Source organism: Aquarana catesbeiana, linkage group LG04, assembly GCF_042186555.1.
Source record: "Aquarana catesbeiana isolate 2022-GZ linkage group LG04, ASM4218655v1, whole genome shotgun sequence".
Classification (NCBI taxonomy): Eukaryota; Metazoa; Chordata; class Amphibia; order Anura; family Ranidae; genus Aquarana; species Aquarana catesbeiana.
Genome location: NC_133327.1, coordinates 178,888,091 through 178,909,320, shown reverse-complemented (window position 1 = coordinate 178,909,320; position 21,230 = coordinate 178,888,091). Strand labels below are relative to the sequence as shown.

The window sequence follows — 21,230 nt, the reverse complement described above, 5'->3', positions numbered from 1 at the left end:
TGGCAGGGGGGATAGTGAACTGTTTATATAGCACGGAGATGACCCCCCCGGAGGGTCGCATCCTGCACGCATCTGTTTTTGAATATAGTGCGACCCGCCAGGTCAGATCCGTCTTTCCGTAATGATTCAAGAAAATGCAGAATTTGTTGTAGACGGAAGCTCTCCACGGGGACATCTCCAAACTGCCTGTGAAGTGCAAGGGAGGACGTATTCCTCTGTGATCTAAGTGGTATAGTGGCCTATGCGATATAGTCCCTTGTTTACCCACCAAGCAAATCTATTGGGCTGCATGCCAGGGGGAACAGGGGATTGCCGAAGAGTGGGACCACTGGGGTATGTGCTGACCGTAGGGTCTCCTGCAACTCATTTCTCAAATGTGTAAGGAATGGGAAAGCGTCTGACTCAAAATAGTTTTGCGGTGTTTGGGGAAGTCCAAAAGATGAGGTCCATTGCCAGCGGGGTGCACGCTTGGGACTCCAATGAGACTCATTCAGGGCAGTATTGACGGCAGTGGAGCTGGAGTAGTAGCCCGCGCTGTTCTAGAACCTTTGATACCCCATATATAATGGAGGATTTTAGTTTGGAAACGGCGTGTGGCCGCCATGGGGACTTGAATAGGCAGAGTTTGAAAATTAATATAATAACCTTGGTAGGACTGTCATTTTAACGGATGCGATTTTTCCCTTTCAAGACAAACTCGCATCAGACCACATCTTCACGTCCTCAAGTAATCGAGCAAACAGTGGCGGGTAATTGGCTTTATACAGTGAGGATACATTGGAAGTCAGTTTGATACCCAAATAAGAGAGAGACGACTGTTGCCACGAGAAAGGGAATTGAGATTTGATACTCTGAAGCGTTGAAGTCGGTAAGTTGACATTCAGCGCTTCTGATTTATCGTGATTGACTAGCAGGCCGGAAATTGTCCGGAGGCAATTTGGTAGTGTGGTATGGGGGGGATGTGAGAAACAGAAGGTCATCTACTAATAAAGTGCACTTATGACTCTTGCCCCCGCTTTCTATTCCCAAGATGTCTGAGTTATGGCGGATCGCCAATGTTTCTATGGCTTTCACAAATAGTATAGGAGACAAGGGACATCCCTGATGGGTGCCTGACGAGATGGGGATCGAGTCTGACACATGGCCCCCCAAAAGTATCTGAGCTGATGGTGAGCTATATAGCAAGTGCAACGAGGCCAAAAATGTAGGACTGAAACCCCACCTAGTCAATACCCGAAATAGGAAGGGCCATCCTTGAGATGTTTCTACAACTAGATTGGAGTTCACCTGTGGTAAATTCAGTTGATTGGACATGATTTGGAAAGGCAAACACCTGTCTATATAAGGTCCCACAGTTAACAGTGCGTGTCAGAGCACAAACCAAGCCATAAAGTCCATGGAATTGTCTTTAGACCTCCGAGACAGGATTTTATCGAGCCACAGATCTGGGGAAAGGGTACAGAAACATTTTTGCAGCATTGAAGGTCCCAATGAGCACAGTGGCTCCATCCTCCGTAAATGGAAGATGTTTGGAACCACCAGGACTCTTCCTAGAGCGGCCTTAGTCACGGCGGTGACCAAGACCCCGATAGTCACTCTGACAGAGCTCCAGCGTTTCTCTGTGGAGAGAGGAGAACCTTCCAGAAGAACAACCATCTCTCCTCCAGCACTCCACCAATCAGGCCTGTATGGTAGAGTGGCCAGACAGAAGCCACTCTTCAGAAAAAGGCACATGACAGCCCACCTGAGGGACTCTGAGATCATGAGAAACAAAATTCTCTGGTCTGATAAAGCAAAGATTGAACTCTTTGGCCTGAATGGCATGTGTCATCATGTCTGGAGGAAACCAGGCACCGCTCATCACCTGGCCAATACCATCCCTACAGTGAAGCATGGTGGTGGCAGCATCATGCTGTGAGGTTGTGTTTCAGCGGCTGGAACTGGAAAACTAGTCAGGGTGACGGAAAAGATGAATGCAGCAATGTATAGAGACATCCTTGATGAAAACCTGCTCCAGAGTGCTCTGGACCTCAGACTGGGACAAAGGTTCATCTTCCAACAGGACAACGACCCTAAGCTCACAACCAAGATAACAAAGGAGTGGCTACGGGACAACTCTGTGAATGTCCTTGAGTGGCCCAGACTGGAACCCGATTGAACATCTCTGGAAAGATCTGAAAATGGCTGTGCATGACACTCCCCATCCAACCTGATGGAGCTTGAGAAGTACTGCAAAGAAGAATGGGAGAAACTGCCCAAAAATAGGTGTGCCAAGCTTTTAGCATCATACTCAAAGATTTACAGCCATAATTGGTGCCAAAAGTGTTTCAACAAAGTATTGAGCAAAGGCTGTGAATACTTGTATACATGTGATTTTTTTTTTTTTTTTTTTTTTCAGTTTTTATTTTTAAGAAATTTGCAAAGATTTCAAACAAACTTCTTTCACGTTGTCATTATGAAGTATTGTTTGTAGAATATTGAGGAAAATAATTGACTTAATCCATTTTGGAATAAGGCAGTAAAATGGCAAAAATGTGGAAAAAGTGAGGTGCTGTAAATACTTTCCGGATGCACTGTACAGTGCCTTGAAAAAGTATTCATACCCCTTGAAATTTTCCACATTATGTCACGTTACAACCAAAAACGTAAGAGTATTTTATTGGCATTTTATGTGATAGACCAACACAAAGTGGCACATAATTCTGAAATGGAAGGAAAATGATAAATGGTTTTCAAATTTTTTATATCTGAAAAGCGTGGCGTGCATTTGTATTCGCCCCCCTTAACTCTGATACCCCTAACTAAAATCTAGTGGAACCGATTGCCTTCAGAAGTCACCTAATTAGTAAATAGAGTCCACCTGTGTACAATTGAATCTCAGTATAAATACAGCTGTTCTGTGAAGCCCTCAGAGGTTTGTTAGCGAACCTTAGTGAACAAACGGCATCATGAAGGCCAAGGAACACACCAGATAGGTGAGTAGTTAAGTTGTAGAGAAGATTAAAAAGCAGGTTTAGGTTATAAAAAAAATATCCTAAGCTTTGAACATCTCACAAAGTACTGTTCAATCCATCATCCGAAAATGGAAAGATTATGGCACAACTGCAAACCTACCAAGACGTGGCCGTCCACCTAAACTGACAGGCTGGGCAAGGAGAACATTAAAGTGGTTATAAACCCTTACAGACCACTTTTCGCTACAGGTAAGCCTATAATGAGGCTTACCTGTAATTACCCAGGTTATCTCCTAAACCTGCATGGTTTAGGAGATATCCCCTATATTTGCATGTGCCGACGTCATCGGCGCATACGCACTGACACAAACTAAAGCAATGGCACGTATGTGCCGCTGCTTCAGTGAGTGTGCCGTTACCGCACACATGCGCGGGAGTGACGTGATCGCGGATCCGGCCAATCACAGTGCCGCGATACCTGTAAGTAACCCTCGCAAATGATGTCGCCGGCTGGTGCTGTGTATGGGATCTGCAGCGAGTGCTACGATCTCAGGTGCCTATTACATAATGAGCTAGTATGCATAGCATACTAGCTCATTATGCCTTTGTCTTGCAGGTGTTTTTTTTTTTTTTTTCAAAGTGGGTTTATAACCACTTTAATCGGAGAAGCAGCCAAGAGGCCCATGGTAACTCTGGGGGAGCTGCAGATTTCCACATGTTACCTGTTTATTATATTTGAGATTTAATATCACTCAGATATGATTTGGGTTAAATTAGTTCTTTGACCATGAGAGAAAGCTTTAACACAATAACAAAAATGTATTGGTATATAGTAAAATAGGCCTAGACTAATACACAGCAATCTATCTAATTGTACAGGGAAAGGGTATAAATCATGAATTACATGAAGGAATACAGAGTATATTCCTTAAAACATTAATCTACAAACAGTAGGACATAAGATATATTTAGATACAAGTACAAGGGAAATTTCCCATAGAGGTTCCTTTCAAATGACCGCTCTGCCATAGAGTGTGTGTTTCCCTCCCATCTAGTCTGTGTATATCAGTACAGGCTGATTGCTCATTGGTTGGCATGGTGTGGCTCTGATTGGTGGGCCTCTCTAATCCTGGGTAAGTACTGGCTACATTTCCAATCCCTATACTTTGCATAAAGAGTGGCAAGAAGAAATCCATTCTTGAAAGAAAGGCATAAGAAGTCCTGTTTGCAGTTTGCGAGAAACCATGTGGGGGAAACGGCAAACGTGGAAGAAGATGCTCTGGTCAGATGAGACCAGATTGAACTTTTTGACCTAAAGCAAAACGCTATGTGTGTCAGAAAACTAACACTGCACATCACCCTGAACACACCATCCCCACTGTAAAACATGGTGATGGCAGCATCATGTTGTGTGAATGCTTTTCTACAGCAGGCACATGGAAGCTGGTCAGAGTTGATGGGAAGATGGATGGAGCCAAATACAGAGCAATCTTGAAAGAAAACCTGCTGGTCTGCAAAAGACTTGAGACTGGGGCGAAGGTTCACCTTCCAGTGGGACAAGGACCCTAAACATACAGCCAGAACTACAATGGAATGGTTTAGATCAAAGCATGTGTTTATAATGGCCCAGTCAAAGTCCAGACCTAAGTCCAATTGAGAATCTGTGGCAAGACTTGAAAATGTTCAGACATCCTCATCCAGTCTGACAGAGCTTGAGCTATTTTCCAAAGAAGAATGGGCAAAAATGTCACTCTAGATGTGCAAAGCTGGTAGAGACATCCCCAAAAAGGCTTGCAGCTGTAATTGCAGCGAAAGGTGGTTCTACAAAGTATTGACTCGGGGGCTGAATACAAATGCATGCCACACTTTTCAGAGATACATTTGCAAAAAAATTTGAAAACCATTTATCATTTTCCTTCCACTTCACGATTGTGTATCACTTTGTGTTGGTCTATCACATAAAATCCCAAGAGATGAATTTTCAGGGATCGCCCGAGCGCAGCAAGAGTAGGGGATACCTGGACAGGTTGAGGTAGCAAGTTCCAGAGGATGGGAGAGGCTCTGGAAAAATCCTGGAGACGAGCTTGGGAGGAGGAGATGAGTGAGCGGAGAGGAAGTATGTATCCATTGGGTTAGGTCAAAAGATGAGGTGAATTTGAGCTGTAGTTGAGCTGTTAACATTGACAGGAATGTTGAAGTCACCAAGAATGATCGTGGGTATTTCAGAGGAAAGAAAGTAGGGTAGCCAGGCAGCAAAGTCATCAAGAAAGCACGATACCGGTCCAGGACGCCCGATAAATCGATGCAATCCTCTGAGAAATGGGAGAAAACAGATGAATACAGTGCATCTCGAAAGAAGAGAGGGATAGAGAGGGATAAAGAGGGAGGGATAGGAAGGACTTGGAAGGTGCTTTGTGGGGATAGAAGGAATCCAACTCCACCTCCTTTCTGTCTGTTGGGTCTGGGAGAGTGAGTCCAATGGAGGCAGCAGAGAAGACATGATCAGAATTGATAACTGCAGTTATTAAACTGCGCATCACTCGTGACAGAGCGACTCAGCAAAGAGCCATGGTGTCTGCGCCTTGCCCCTGTCTGCCCCGAGTCTCCCCCGGCTCAGTCTTTTAAAACGGGGGTGGTGGCAGTTAAAGGGTTAATTGCGTAATTAGCCCAGTGACAATCACTATCAGGCTGCTGGCACCTAGATTGTGGTCCCGCAACTGGAAAATCTTTGTGCTGGGCGCAGCTGAGAGTGGCATTGTTGCATAAGTGACAGCGTGGTGTGAGGTTGGCCGGTCCTTCTTCTCGAGTTAGTGAGGAGGGCAGGGATCTGACACCTGCGTTCGTCACATACAGATGCTCCTTTGTAGCAACAGTGCGTTTGATAAGCGTTAATCAAATTTCATTGAGATGGAAGGTGGACTATTGGTGAGGTGGGAAAGAAAATCACTTGGCGGGGGGGGCTCTGGGGTGCGCTTTTTAACACGTATTAAATGCATTAGAAACACATTAAAGCTATAGGCCAGTGATGGCGAACCTTGGCACCCCAGATGTTTTGAAACTACATTTCCCATGATGCTCATGTACGCTGCAGTGTAGTTAAGCATCATGGGAAATGTAGTTTCAAAACATCTGGGTGCTAGGGTTCTCCATCACTGCAATAGGCGCATTGGTTCACATTGCTGTCGATGTTAGTATTTTTTAAGTTTGAACTTAGCCTTAAGACGATGAGCAGACACAAATCAAGAATATGAAATGTTGGGGTAACATTCACCATCAGGTAAACCTGCAGTGAGAGAAGTATGCAGACTGCTGCTGTTGGCCCAGTTTATAATTCTATGAGTTTCCTAGCTGTGTCTGCTTTCAGTACTTTGAGTTACTTACATAGAATAAGCATGGAAGTTAGAAAGTCAAAGTGAAATCAGAACTCCTGATCTGCATACTTGTTCTAGGTCAGTAGCTCAGAAGTTATTAAAGTCAGTGGATCAGCATGACAGTTATTTAGCTAAGAATTTTGTATGGAAGCGTCAGTGATAGAATCTTTCATGTGAGAAAAGTTAAAGTTAAGTGACTATGGAAAATTGAAAGAAAATGTTAACCCAACATTTTGTATTCCTGGTATCTGCCTGCTGTTCCCTTTTTTGTATTACTTCCTTTGTGTGAAATACCTGGTGTTCCTGCCAGTCCCTCTGCTTCCTCTGCTGACAACCACACTAGCAATGAGAACACAGCCTGCTCTCCTCCAGTGTTCTGCCGTATCTCCTCATCCACCTCTGAGCTCCTTATGCAGCTGAGAACACATTATATATATATATATATATATATATATATATATATATATATATATATATATATATATTCATTCGACCAATATCGTTTTTTCGGTGTCAGTACAATACCGATATTTCGGCCACCTCTCAGACTGATTAGCCAAAATTATGTGCCAATATTCCTTACATTAAAATTTTTTATTTTTACACTTTTTTTTTATCATTGTTATTGCTGTCACAAAAGGAATGTAAACAGCTCTTGTGACTGTAATAGTCAGTGACAGGTACTCTTTATGGAGGGATCCGGGGTCTATACAACCCTAAACCCCTCTTCTGCACTTAAAAGTATTATTCAAAGCATCAAGATCTGCGTTTTTGAATACTTTCTTTTTTTTTTTTTTTTAAACTGGTGCCTTTAAGATGCCAGTAATTCGGGAAGTGATGTCAGAACATCGCTTCCAGGTTACTAGATCCGAGATTCAGTCGAAGCATCGGCTTTGTTCAGGTCTTCGGCCAGCCGGCGGACGTGGCACTGCTGGTTGCTCGGGCCTCCCAGTGGGACGGGAGTGCCCGGTTGAGCGGCAGAAGGCAGCGGGATGGGGGGAGGGGAATGTCCCCTCCCGCTGCTTGTAATAACAGTCGAGCGGCTGCTGAACTGCATCGGTTGTTTGTTGTTACAATGAAGCTGACTGTCCACTCTAAAGAGCTGCAAGCATCACCCCAGTAAAACCCCTTTAAACAATATTGGTAATATCGGTCTAGTTTGCTACCAATTTTTCAGAAAATGCTGATATTGGCCTGCAATAATCAGCCTTACATACATACATACATACACACACACGTTTTGCCTTTCATTTCTATTTATAACTGAATGGGTTGTTTTTACAAGATGAGGGCTTACATATATTTTAAAGCGAGACTCCAGTGTTAAAACATTTTTGGGGAACAGCACAAGTGAAATGAGTTACATCTCATAAGTTACTGACTGTTTAGAATGATGCTTTTTGTACATATCCTATCTTCACTGGTGCCAGATATTACACCTAGTAATCTTCTTTAGGTGCTGCAGCTAATATTTCCGGCTTTCTGAGGTCGTGCCATGTAGTTGTCTCTCTTCTCCCCTCATCCATTCACGAAAGCCTTGTATTCTATTTACGGTTTGTGAATGGACAAGAGCAGAAAAAGGGCAGATAAATAGCAGGAATTCCCACTGTGCATTCATAAAATACCTTTACTGGACGAGGGGGACAGTAGGTGCAGGTAAATGTTTTGTTAATTTTCAGACAGCCTTGTAGTTTTGACAGAAGATGAGCACTGTGTGTAGTACCTGTATAGGATTTGTACAGTAAACAGCAGCCATCTGAGCATAGATATTCCCCCACAACTATTACCTTTTGTACCACCTCCCCCTCCGTTTAGATTGTAAGCTCCATGAGCAGGGCCCTTCTAATCTTTCTGTATTAAACTGTATTGTAATAGGACTGTCTCCCTTTACATTTTAAAGTGCTGCACAAACTGTTAATGCTATATAAATCCTGTATAATAATAATAATGCTCAAAATTAAAGAGAGCTTCTTATACTTGTGCTGTTCTCAAAAGTAAAGCAAGAAGTTCTGCTTCAAAGTTAGAGGAACTGCAGTCTGCTCACATAATTTGTAATAAAAACATATTTGCCATTCTGAATTTTCCCTCCAACCACTTTGTATATTATTTTATATATACCGTGATTCTGTACTTGCCAAATAAGCTGCAGAAATCTCCCTTCACTGAGTCTGGCTGCAACCATTTTAACTGTGGGCAGCTGAAACTGCTGCCTGTTCACTTCCTGGATTTACAGACACACAGAAGCACACCTCCAACTCTGCAGCCCTGCAGCTCTCATTGACCCTCTTATGACTCCTCCCCCCCTCCCTTCCTGGCAAACTCGCACGAGAGTGACAGAGAGAGCTGTGCATGATATCATAAGCCTAGGCTAATGACCAGACAAGAAACAGGAAGTGGGCTGTATAAGGTATTTACTGGCAGAAAAAAAATGTTTTACTATCCAAAGTTAAAACAACAAGGGCAAAAGATTTAATAGATGGAAAGTTGAAAAAATGACTGAAGTTCCGCTTTAAAGTAAATTATAAGAAAACAAATAACACATTTCCATCAACGTATATTAAATTCTTACATTTCTCTTTTTCCTCTCCTCATTTTGAATTGTAAAAATATCAGGCATATTCAGAATATACAGTCATTTACAGCAAGCAATCATAGTTTCCTTTTTTGTGTCTTGATTTTAGGTTGTAGCAAATTGTACTTTTTCCTATTTGCAAATTTTTCATAAGTAAGATGGTTATGTTGTTTAAATATTTGTTTCTTTTTAATAGGAGAAGAGCGCTGGTCGCAATTGGAACTCATGATCTAGACACAATAAAGGGACCTTTTATCTACACTGCTAGGCCTCCAGCAAGTATCAAATTTCGACCACTGAACCAAAATAAAGAATACACTGCTCCAGAGCTTATGGAATTGTACAGGGTGAGTAATAGCTTTCAAACTTCTTGGGATATTTTACATATATGTATTGATACATCTATCCAAAGCTTACCTTTGCTGTAGTTTGTTCTCAATGGGTTAAATACCACTAACTTCTTATAACCAATGAGGACTGACACATAGTCCCTCTATTGGTCATCTGTAACTTTTTGTGCTGTTCTTTTATAAAGAAAGCAGCGCTTTGATAATCTGCTACATAATCCATTTTCCTATATATAGTAACACACTGTTAGGGAGCAAAGAAATAATTAAAGCAGAACTTTACAATTTTGTGGTGGGTGGGCTATTACCATAATGTAAACAGGTGTACCACATACTTGCTTCTAATGCCCCGTACACACGGTCGGATTTTCCGATGGAAAATGTCCGATCGGAGCGTGTTGTCGGAAATTCCGACCGTGTGTGGGCTCCATCGGACATTTTCCATCGGATTTTCCTACACACAAAGTTGGAGAGCAGGAGATAAAATTTTCCGACAACAAAATCCGTTGTCGAAAATTCCGATCGTGTGTACACAAATCCGACGGACAAAGTGCCACGCATGCTCAGAATAAATAAAGAGATGAAAGCTATTGGCCACTGCCCCGTTTATAGTCCCGACGTGCGTGTTTTACGTCACCGCGTTCAGAACGATCGGATTTTCCGACAACTTTGTGTGACCGTGTGTATGCAAGACAAGTTTGAGCCAACATCCGTCGGAAAAAATCCTAGGATTTTGTTGTCGGAATGTCCGAACAAAGTCCGACCGTGTGTACGCCCTATTAGAGTGCTCTCCTTCATTAGCAGAAAATGACATTCCCTTTGTTGCTCCGTCACTGCTCCCGCTGACTAAGTTTGCTGTTTTTCTGGGTCGTCTTCTTTTTTTATTTATTTATTTTTGTAAAATCTTTATTTAGAAGCAGTTTAGTATGAGACAGCATACAAAAATAGCCGTATTGAAATACATGAACAGTTAGAACATCTTATAAAGGTGTCAACTATCTCGAGAATAAAGAGGGGGATAGAGTATAACAATATTAGTGACAATTACACCTTGATATCGGTCATTAGTTGCAGCCTTTCCCTGAACTGGGAAGGCATAGCAGTTTGTGTTCTATATCCCAAGAAATGGTCCTGTGTTAACCGAGGGAGTAGAAGCTGCCAAGCAGCCAGCTCCGTCACAACTGAGGTGTTTGCGCGTTCACAGAGATATGGAGCAGCCCGCCGGCGGAGGCCTCAGGAGAGGGGGGCTAAATCGGCCTCCTACTACCTCTCCCGGCTCCCCCCACCAATCGGGAGCACCCAAGCATCTGAAGGCAAAAGGAAAACACGCAAACCAAAACAAACGAAAAAAAAATTTAACACTGAGAGAGAGAGGAAGAGGGAAAAGGTAGGAAAGGGGGAAGAGGGGGAAGGGGTAGGGAGGGGAAAGGTCGGAGCATAACTGTGATCTGAGGTTGAGTCATCGTTTACGCACCGGGCAAGTTCCCCCGGGGTCGGGTCCACTCCAAAGAGACCAGAGAGAGGGAAAGGGTTTTCATGGGGCTATATTAATTTTATCTATACGAGATCTGAGGGACGGTCCTGCTAGCGCTAGCAGTGCCAGATCTAGACTGGAAGATACCTGCCCCGGGTTGGCTACATAGTCCATCCAGGGTCCCCATAGGACGTTAAAGCGTTCCACAAGTCGCCACCCAATATTCGGCCTCTCTAATGTCATTTACTCTTTTAATCCATTCCTCTCTCGAAGGAATTCTGGATTGCTTCCAATATATTGGGATAAGGCGCCTGGCCGCATTCAAAAGATGTGGCAGTATGCTTTTCTTGTATCTGCTGACCGGGATCTGGGGGACATGTAGAAGGAATTGAGCCGGTGACAAGGGGACATCCAGGTCTAAGATTTCTTTTATTTGGGATTTGATGTCTATCCAGTACGGCTTGATTTGTGGGCACTCCCACCAAATATGTAGAAGTGTACCTTTATGTCCACAATCCCTCCAGCATCGGTCTGATACTGAGGTATAAATACGTGCTAGGTCAGCGGGCACTCTATACCAACGCGACATAATTTTGTAATTAGCTTCCTGAGTTTTAGATTCAATAGAACTGGAATGAGTGAGCTGGTAGAAATGTGACAGCTGAGCCGCGGATAGGTCAAGTTTAAGGTCCCTCTCCCAAACTCTGATGAAGGCTGGTTTATTGTCATGGGTGGCAGAACCCAATAGGCGATACATTTCCGAGACCAAGTGGGGGATTGGTTCTTCCTCTACAAAAAGGCGTTCAAAGGGCGTGAGAGAGGATATGTCTCTTATAGAAGGGCCATTAATCTAAAAAAAAATGGTCGAGTTGCCTATACCTCCAAAAATTTTATTTGGGGGCCACTGTGTCTGGTCCGCAGGGACTCGAATCTCAAAAGTTTACCATTGCTTATTAGCTTTCCACAACTGGCGTTGCCATCATCCACCCGAGGGCCAAAAAAGGACACTTGTTCACCTGGCGGGAACCACAAAAATCCCCCTAACGGAGCCAGCGGTGACATGGGAGTTGATAGTTTTAAAATCCGATTTATCCTATCCCATGTTGAGAGAGCGTGCGACGTTAGTGGAGAGGTAGTGTCCGACAGTCCTCTATGCTCCCAGGACAACCATGGTGCATAGGCCAAGTTTCTCCCCGCTAAACATTTTTCTAGGGAGACCCAAAGTTTGGACCGGGTATGGAAACGCCAGTTGAGGACCCTCTGAAGAGTGATAGCCCTGTAATATCTCAAGATGTCTGGAATCCCCAGACCTCTTGTTTGTTTTGGGCGCTTTAACACCTTCAAAGCTATTCTGGGTTTCCGTGCGTTCCACACAAACCTAGACAACATGCTAGATATTCGGGTAAAAAATTCTCTAGGCAGGGAGATTGGAATCATCTGTAGGAAAAAGAGCACTCTTGGCAGAATGTTCGTTTTTATAATGCTAATGCGACCTAACCACGTAAATGCGGTCTTGGTCCATTGGGAGAGATCTCTGTTGACTGCTTCGAGTAAAGGAGGATAGTTTGCGACATAGAGAGTGTCATATCTGTCTGTCAATCGTATACCCAAGTATCTAATGGAGGACTTGGCCCAAGTAAAGGGGAAAGCGGCTTGTAGACTAGTTGCTAAGGAGGGGGACAAATGAATGGGTAGTATCTCCGACTTAGAGAAGTTAATCTTAAAATTAGAAAGTATAACAAATCGTTGTAGTTCACTCATCAGGTTTGGCAGTGAGATCAGAGGTCTCGAAAGGTGAAAGAGCACGTCATATGCATATGCCGACAGTTTGTGCTCCGTGTTTCCCACCCTCAGGCCCCTTATGTTCACGTTCGCTCTTACAGTGCATAGCAGTGGCTCTAATGCCAAGGCGAAGAGGAGGGGGGAGAGAGGACACCCCTGTCTCGTGCCATTCCTGATTGGGAACCTAGGAGAAAGCATTCCGTTTACCTTAACCTGTGCTCTGGGATTAGAGTATAGGGCCATAATTGTGGTCAGCATGCGTTGACCCATCCCCTGGGCCTCTAACACCGCCCTTAGATATGACCAATCGACATGGTCAAAAGCCTTCTCGGCATCGGTCGAAAGAATTATATAAGGCTTTTGGTCAGGACTGGTGCGGGCCCAGTGGATGAGCTGAACAGCTCTTATGGAATTGTCCCTCGCCTCCCTCCCTGTGATGAACCCAGTTTGATCTGGGTGGATGATATTGGTCATATGACGCCCAAGTCTATGTGCCAGGATTTTCGCTAATATCTTAACGTCAACGCTAAGAAGGGATATGGGGCGATAGCTTTGGGGAATCATTGGATCTTTACTGTCTTTTGGCAGAACCGTAATATGGGTTAGCAGCGCCTCAGGGGGAATGGGGGTCCCCTCCGCAATGGAATTAAAATAATTGCACATGTGGGGTACTAGGAGGGGCAAGAAAGTCTTATAATATGAACCCGTATAGCCGCCCGGCCCAGGGCTCTTCCCGGTAGGAAGGGATTTCACCACCAGTTCTATCTCACTGGAGGTAACCGATAACTCTAGGTCTGCACATTGGTCTGTGTCCAAGGGTGGAACGCCAGCCGGGGCTAAATAGTCTTGGATGGCTACTGACCTGGGTGTCTGAGTGTCTAAGGGTTGGTCGGGGGACAGGTTATAAAGTTGAGAGTAATATTCCTAGAACCCTGAGGCAATTTTAGAGGATTGGACCATTATATCCCCAGATGGGGAACGAAGCTTGTGTACATAAGTCTGAGCATGCTTCTTGCGAAGGGCCCTTGTGAGCATGCGGCCACATTTATTGCCATGCTCATAATATTTGTGTGACATAAATCTGACTTGCTTGCGTGTCTGCCAATCCAGCAAACGCAAAAACAGTTCTCTCAGGTCGGTCAACCTCTGCAGTGCCCCAGGGGTTCCACCCTGCTTATGTTTAAGTTCTGCCTCTTGAAGAGCGCCTAGGACCCTATCAAAATCAGCTTGACGCATTTTTTTGAGTTTGGAGCCTAATGCCGCGTACACACGAGCGGACTTTACGGCAGACTTTGCTTGGCGGACTTTTCGACGTACTTTAGGACGGACTTTCTGAATGAACGGACTTGCCTACACACAGTCCACCAAAGTCTGTCGAATTCGTACATGATGACGTACGACCGGACTAAAACAAGGAAGTTCATAGCCAGTAGCCAATAGCTGCCCTAGCGTGGCTTTTTGTCCATCGAACTAGCATACAGACGAGCGGACTTTTCGACCGGACTTGATTTCGACGGATTAATTTAAAACATGTTTCAAATCTAAGTCCGTCCAACTTTTGAGAAAACAAAGTCCGCTGGAGCGCACACACGATCGAATTGTCTGACGAAATCCAGTCCGCCGGGCAAAGTCTGCCGTAAAGTCCGCTCGTGTGTACGCGGCATAAGGATATCAACTCCCCCCTTATTACCGCCTTATGACCCTCCCACACCATGCCTGCACTGAGATCATCTACGTTGTTTTCTATAAAATAATTGGTGATGACTTCCGTCACTTTGGCCACCACTGCAGTATCGTCCAATAGGTTTTCATGTAGCCTCCAAGTCCAGGCCCTATGGTTGCCGGATGGAAGTGTGAGGGTCACCCCGACTGGTGCATGGTCGGATATAGTGGTGTTCCCGATGGACGCAGACTGTAAGAGCTCTAGTGAGCTCTAGCTCAACACGGTGGTCTATACGGGTATATATGTCATGGACAGCGGAATAATAGCTGAAGTCCTTTCCCATCGGGTGAAGGACCCTCCAGCTATCAAGTAGGAGATGTGCCTGAAGGGACTTGCGGAAATGTTTAAGAAAAGCGTAAGAGCTCGAGGGCCAGGAGCTAGAGGTATCAAATACTGGGTCTGGGCTGACGTTGAAGTCCCCTTCGAGGACCACAAAGCCTTCTTTAAATTCTGCCAATAGTTCGAGGGTAGCGTCAATAAAAGTTAACTGATTAGAATTGAGGGCATAAATCATGGTAAAAGTATACGTTTTTCCTGAAATAGTTCCTTTCAAAAAGACATAGCGGCCCTGTGTGTCTATTTTGCTGTCTACGATTTTGAAAGAGCAAGTTTTATGAATCGCGATCGTGGTGCCTTTGGATTTGGAGGTAGGAGAGGCACTGTGGAACCATTGAGTGTATACGTGTGTGGGAAGTTTAGGTAGGGATTTATGAGTAAAGTGGGTTTCCTGTAACTTGTGCTCCTAGCTTCTTAAGTTCCCACCATAATTTGTTTTGTTTCCCTGGGGAGCAGAAGCCTCGTACGTTATAGGATATTACCTTAAGTGTAGTCATGGGGGATCTGGAGACTGAGGGTGTGCCGAGTATTCCAACTTGCCCGGTGCAGATCATGAAGCAGGTGGACGCTCCTAGTAGGGGGAAACAGGGAGTGAGAAGGGGGAGAGAAGAGAGACTAGAGAGAAAACAGAGAGATATCTATCAAGGCAAAGATAACACAATAACATAGCATTAGCCAAATCAATGAACATAACATCTGTAGGCCGGGCTTGGAGACCTCCTGTCCAAGGGGGGGGACTTCAGACCACAACCTATTGTCCCAATAGGGGACTGTACCCAAACATGGGTGGCCTATGCAGGGAACGTGTGCCAACATGGGGGGGGAGGGTAGGAAGTCCCATCCCCGTCCACCGCATCTTACAGGGTGTTGAGATCAAGTGGGGGGTTATTCTGTTTAGAGCAAGTGTGTATCATCTCCCAGCGGAAATCAGGGTGGTATGGTTGGGGAGCCCCAGTTATGGTCCTAATGAGGGCATCAAGAAAAAGCTAGCGAGAAAACCGGGAACACCCTCTGCGGTGTCCCTGAAGGGTAAGGGACAGACGGCCAAGTAACTGGGGTCCTTTTAGTAGGGGGACCTTTTATATGAAGGCAAGTTCTCCCTATAGCAAGCAACTGTGTATGAGAACACTTATCACTGACTGTTGAAAGAAAGAAAGAAGGGCATCAGCATTAGTCTCAGGTGGTGGATGGGTCCGCTGAGGGATCATGGTTCGGACGCTGTCTATCCCTCTTACGGTTTTTGCGCGTGCCAGTCGACCATGGTTGGGGGAGCTTCAACCCAGGAGCATCAGATGGACCTCTCCAATCAGGGAAGTCCACGGGATCTAGTCCGAGAGAGGAAAGAAACTACGGGAGATCATCTTTGTTACGCAGGGTGGCCTGTCGTCCATCCTTGGTCACCTGCAAAGAGAAGGGGAAGCCCCAGCGGTATGGCAGTGCTGCTTCCTGGATCACAGTCAGGAGGGGGCGAAGAGGGTGCGCCTTGAAATGTCCTCATAGAAAAATAAACGTGCTCCATCAAAGTCATAAAATGGCTTACCGCGCATTTTTTGCATAATGCGATCGTTGAGCGTATATTTGTGGAGCTTGCAAATTATGTCTCTGGGGTTATTCACATCTTGAGACGGGGGCCTTAGTGCTCTATGCGCTCGGTCAATTTCAATGGGAGCGGAAGCTGGCAGGCCCAATATATCTCTGAAAATGTCCGTCAGCGTGGGAATAATGTCTCTGGAAGCAGTGGCTTCTGGCAGGCCTCGGATCCTAATATTAACCCTTTTGCTGCGGTTTTCCACATCATCCAATTGGCATAATAAGGTTTCAATCTGCTGCTCTTTTACAGGGCACTTAGACTGCAGCAGAGCAATAGTGGGGAGAACCTCCTCTAGTTTCTCTTCCAGAGATTCCACTCTGTTGCCCAGATGAGATGTATCTGCTTTCAGCTGGGTGATATCTTCAGTGAAGGCTTTTTCCAATCTGCATGTAAACCGCTCTAAGTTTTCTCTGGTGGGAAGGGACATAATATGGCGCCTGATGTCTTCATCCCCAAAGAAGTCGGACACCTCAGAGCAGCCATCCAGGGATGCAGGGGAGGCAGTGGGGGCTGAGTCACTCACCAACCCTGGGGATGGCACCGGAGAGGTTGGGGATGTTGTCCCTTTCGGTGGCCGAGCCGTGGCCATGGCCGGCTGCGAGGATTTCGTTGTTCTCTGAGCTTTCCCGGTCGGCACAATATTGGAGGCCTTGCGGCCTTGTCCACGGGTCCCCGGGAAGTAAGAGTCCAGGTGTCCCTGCCGTGTTCTGTCGGACCGAAACGGTTGGGAGGATTGTCGTAGCTTCTGTGACATGGGGGGAGCCGTTAGCTGCAGGTAACCCCCCGCATTAGCTGGCTGAGAAGCGGCCATGGAGCAGAGCTGAGGCGAAGCACGTCCTCACTCTTCCATAGCCAGGACACGCCCTGGGTCTTCTTTTTAACGTCTGCTGTTAGGCAGCCATTGGTGACATAACTGCTACACATATGCAGAATATGCCCTGTAGTACCTTGCCCTCTGTATGTGCCATGGGCTTTGTATGCTAAATTTTAATAAAAAGAATCTGCTAGAAGCAAGTCTTTGCATGTTTCTTTTGCCAAAAAGAATCTACATTCCAGCAGTTTTTTTTTTTTTTTTTTTTTTTTTTTTTCTACTTTTCCACTTTAGCTCTGCTTTAAAGGCCAAATTCATCTTTTGAAGAAAATTACTGTGCAGTCAAGGGTCCCAGTAGTGTAAAAACATCCCTCCTCCTATTGCAACAGCAGCTGAGCTCAGCACTGCAGCAACATTGTAAGGGGGCACAGACTGCGCTCATTAATCTGATTCTTGTGGGGTGCTTCTATGCCAGAGTGTGGCAGATCCATCAAAATGGTAGTATTTTTGCCAGGGTTGGGTGAAGTAGAAATTGGCTTACAGTGAATGTCATGTACATTTAAACCCCATATTTCTAAGCTGGACCATGTTTCTTTATACCACTGGAGCGTGTTGCCTGTACAGTCATATTTTTTTTTTTTTTTTTTTTAATAAGCTGAACTTAGCTTTTAGACTGAAGGGCACTTTTCCCCAACCATCATTTTTTTTTTTTTTCAAATCCTCCTTACAAGTAAAGGCCTCCATTGTGGAAGTGTCAGACCCTCGACAAACTATGTGGTGTAGACTGCTGCTAAAGAGATTCTTTGTATTGGGCTGGGCAGTTGTCTACAACTGCCCTACAAAATGGTAAATAGGTTAGTAAATATAAATGTTTAATGGGTAGGCCAGCACATCTATATTAAAGCAGAGCTCCAGTCGTCCCACAAAAAATTAAGTCAGCAGCTGCAAATACTGTAGGGGTGGGGGAGAATGCAAACAAGTGGACTTTCCCCTTTTGGATGAAGTCCCGCTTTAAGATTCCTTGATAAGACCAGCTGGTGCTGGTTCTCTTAACCAGTTCTTTGTTGCTGCTTAAAACCACATATTTGTTTCTTTTCATGGTTTGATTGTACAATATTCATTACACAGAGTGTGTTTTTTTTTTTTTTTTTTTTTTTTTCTTTTTTTTGATCTATCCCATTAAAGAAAGTTTTGACTTGCACACCCTGGTATGGGTTGCCCCTTGAGAATAGCATATTATAAGCACCACTAATTATGTACATTTTATTTCTAACAATCCCTTATGTTTTTTTAAATCGCTAAAACTTTTTACATAGATCTGTTTTATATTCTTTTATATTTATTAACTAAATTGTTAAAAATCCGTACTATTATGATGAATTTACTTTTGCAGAGAAATAGTGCCTGGGTGAATCTTGTACTGGATTTGAACCTGTGAAATTTGTGTGTGTGTATGTGAAATGTTATTTTTGTATCGCCCACAGACTGACAGCCACCTGAAACATTTTCTGCACATCATTGAAGATAAACCAGTTTACCCTGTGATATACGATCGTGATGAGATTCTACTCTCCATGCCACCAATTATCAATGGTAAAGAGTTTGAAAATTTGTTTAAAACTGGAAACTACATACAGAAATGTGTGTTGCAATTGCTAACCTTTTTTTGAAAATGCTAGGTGCCTGGTCATGTGTGACTTTGATTCTTTCAGTGTTACTAACCTGAAACAAGCTTGCTTATTGGAAAGGTCAGAGTGAAGTCAGATCTGATAATCTGCATGCTTTCAGGACAATGACTCAGAAAGTAAAGAAACCAGTTGACTAACCGGAGAACTTGCATTTTTAAAAAAAAGGGTGGCAATTATGGCCTTCGTGTTAAGGAAAACTGTATTACAGAAATAACCGCACAGCCTGGATTTTTATTGTACTGCCAATTTAGCCTTTTTTTCCTCGCCAAGTTAGGTGATTACACCAATATGCTGTGAGGGCAGAATTTAACCAGTGTGCCTACTGTTAACAACATTCATTGTTATGTCAACACTGGTGAAACACCTTTTTTTTTTTTTCTTTTTTTTTTTCCTTCAAATTCAGAATTGTTTCTTGTTTTTTCAGGGGATCACACAAAAATCAGCTTGAATACTCATAATGTCTTCATAGAATGCACTGCCACAGATCTGACAAAGGTAATGGAGAGCTCAAATTTCTGTGAATTACATATGAAAATATGGGAACTGTAATTCCTGACCTTGATCGTGTAAATGCTTGCTGCACACCTGTTCTGCATTAGGCAGTAAATCAGTAGGTCAGCCTGGCGTACACCATATGCCAGAAAGAGGTCTGCAATGGCAGAGCCAGGGATTTCTTTTACACCAGGTTTCTTTTAAAGTGGTTGTAAAGGCACAAGTTTTTTTTACCTTCATGCATTGTATTCATGATGGTAAAAAAAACTTCTGTGAGCGGCAGCTCCCCCAGACCCCACCTAATACTTTCCTGAGCCCCCTGTCGATCCAGCGATGTTCACAAGAGCCTTGCCTGTTGATGAACTCGCACTCCTGATTTGACATTGGTTCCCACTGCTGTCGATCACAGCCAGTGAGCCAATCAGGAGATGGAGGGGGTGGGGCCGAGCCGTGGCTCCATGTGTGAATGTACATACAGAGCCGCGGGTCAGGAGCGCGCCTGTTTGGGTGCCCCCACAGCAAGCTGCTTGCTATGGGGGCACCCAGCAGGAGGGAGGACCTGAGAAGAGGAGGATATGGGCTTCTCTGTGCAAAACCATTGCACGGAGCAGGTAAGTATAACATATTTGTTATTTTTTGGGGAAAAAAAAACACGGCTTTAATATCACTTTAAACTGGCCTCACATTACAGCCTGTACAATCTTCATTAGATTTTTAAACAATTATGGATGCCCTTGCCACAAGCATTCAGTTTCAGTCAAATTTCACATTTTGCAACATGTGCTTGTTACATATCAAAATGTGTTGTACTACACCTGAATAAACATTAAAACGTGTTCACAGTGAATAGATGAAAATAAACATATGATGATATCTGTTATTTTATGATTTTATTAAGTGAATAAAAAAGTCTATATGAGAGAGTCCCATCCAAATTTGTGCTAACAGGTGAAAAATAATTTCTTCCTGTTATCGCCAAGTACCACCACCAGACACCATCACCAACTTTCCATGATCACCTTGATTTAAGACTGGACACAAAGCCCTTGTATAATCTCCTTAGGAAACAAAATAGTCTCAATGTGGACCGGGAACACTGTTGGATGCACGTGACCAGATATTCAGCATAATGGTTCATGTAAAGCAAGAGAAAAGAGCCTCTCCACAGTGTAAAAACCTTTTTAAATGCTTTATTATATAAAGTGCACTTACTCAAAGTTCAAAGACACACACATGTATAAATATTCACCAAACCAGCATGGACATCTACTTCCTGGTGCGTGATGATGTCAGTAGGAGGCTCCACCCAATGTGTTTCATCATCAGAAGACATCATCCAGGGCAACGGGCGCCATTCTGCATCATAGAATATACATACAAATAATAAATGTTACATGTTGCACCTTTTATTTACGGTTTAACATGTAACATGGTGCTAAGAAACTCCCCCACCCCCGGATTGCAACCCCCCACCCAACAGGGTGTTACTCTCCCCCACAGATGCTGTCACTTTTTTAAAATCGGCACCATTCAGTCATTTGTCCACACAACCACCTCATTCATTCATGGATATCTGCCTGCCACATGTGCAGTAATCCTGCCTGCCACAAGTGCAGTAATCACCACTCACTTAGTCCATTGACATTTCCTCCTGACAGGCTCCTGTGAAAAAAATAATAAATGCAATTTTTTTATCCTGTAAGTTCATGTGTGTTCATGAATTATTTTAGGGGTTTAGGCTTTATCACCATCGTACATAGTTTCTAACAATAGATTCTAATATGTATAGCTTTGTATGCTTATTTATAAAATAACACTGGGGATGAAAACAAAGACCAGTCACATAATTTCATGTTCTCTGAAAAGAAAAGATAAAACTTAATTGATTGCTATATGCAACAATTCTGCTTTTGCATTCATTTTGTTTTGTGTTTTTCTAAATAGCCTCTTATTTTGCCATAGCCACCTGATTTCTGTCATTCAGCCTCATGGGCCAAAAGGGGGAAATCTGTCAATTTCCCATCTATGCTGAATGTGCATGGAGGAATCTGCATTGTATGCGGCAGCCGGGGCTGTCTGAATACCCGAA

The 21,230-nt window shown here is 44.0% G+C and overlaps 1 protein-coding gene across 1 annotated transcript in view; it reads left to right on the top strand.

Annotated features, from left to right (window-relative positions):
* FARSB (phenylalanyl-tRNA synthetase subunit beta) overlaps nt 1-21,230 on the top strand; it is a 103,148-nt gene that overhangs the window by 17,076 nt on the left and 64,842 nt on the right. Inside the window, exons 6-8 of the mRNA XM_073625946.1 lie at nt 9,094-9,244; nt 18,446-18,554; nt 19,074-19,144. Of these exons, the coding sequence (XP_073482047.1) occupies nt 9,094-9,244; nt 18,446-18,554; nt 19,074-19,144 (331 nt within the window). The remainder of the gene's footprint in view (nt 1-9,093; nt 9,245-18,445; nt 18,555-19,073; nt 19,145-21,230) is intronic.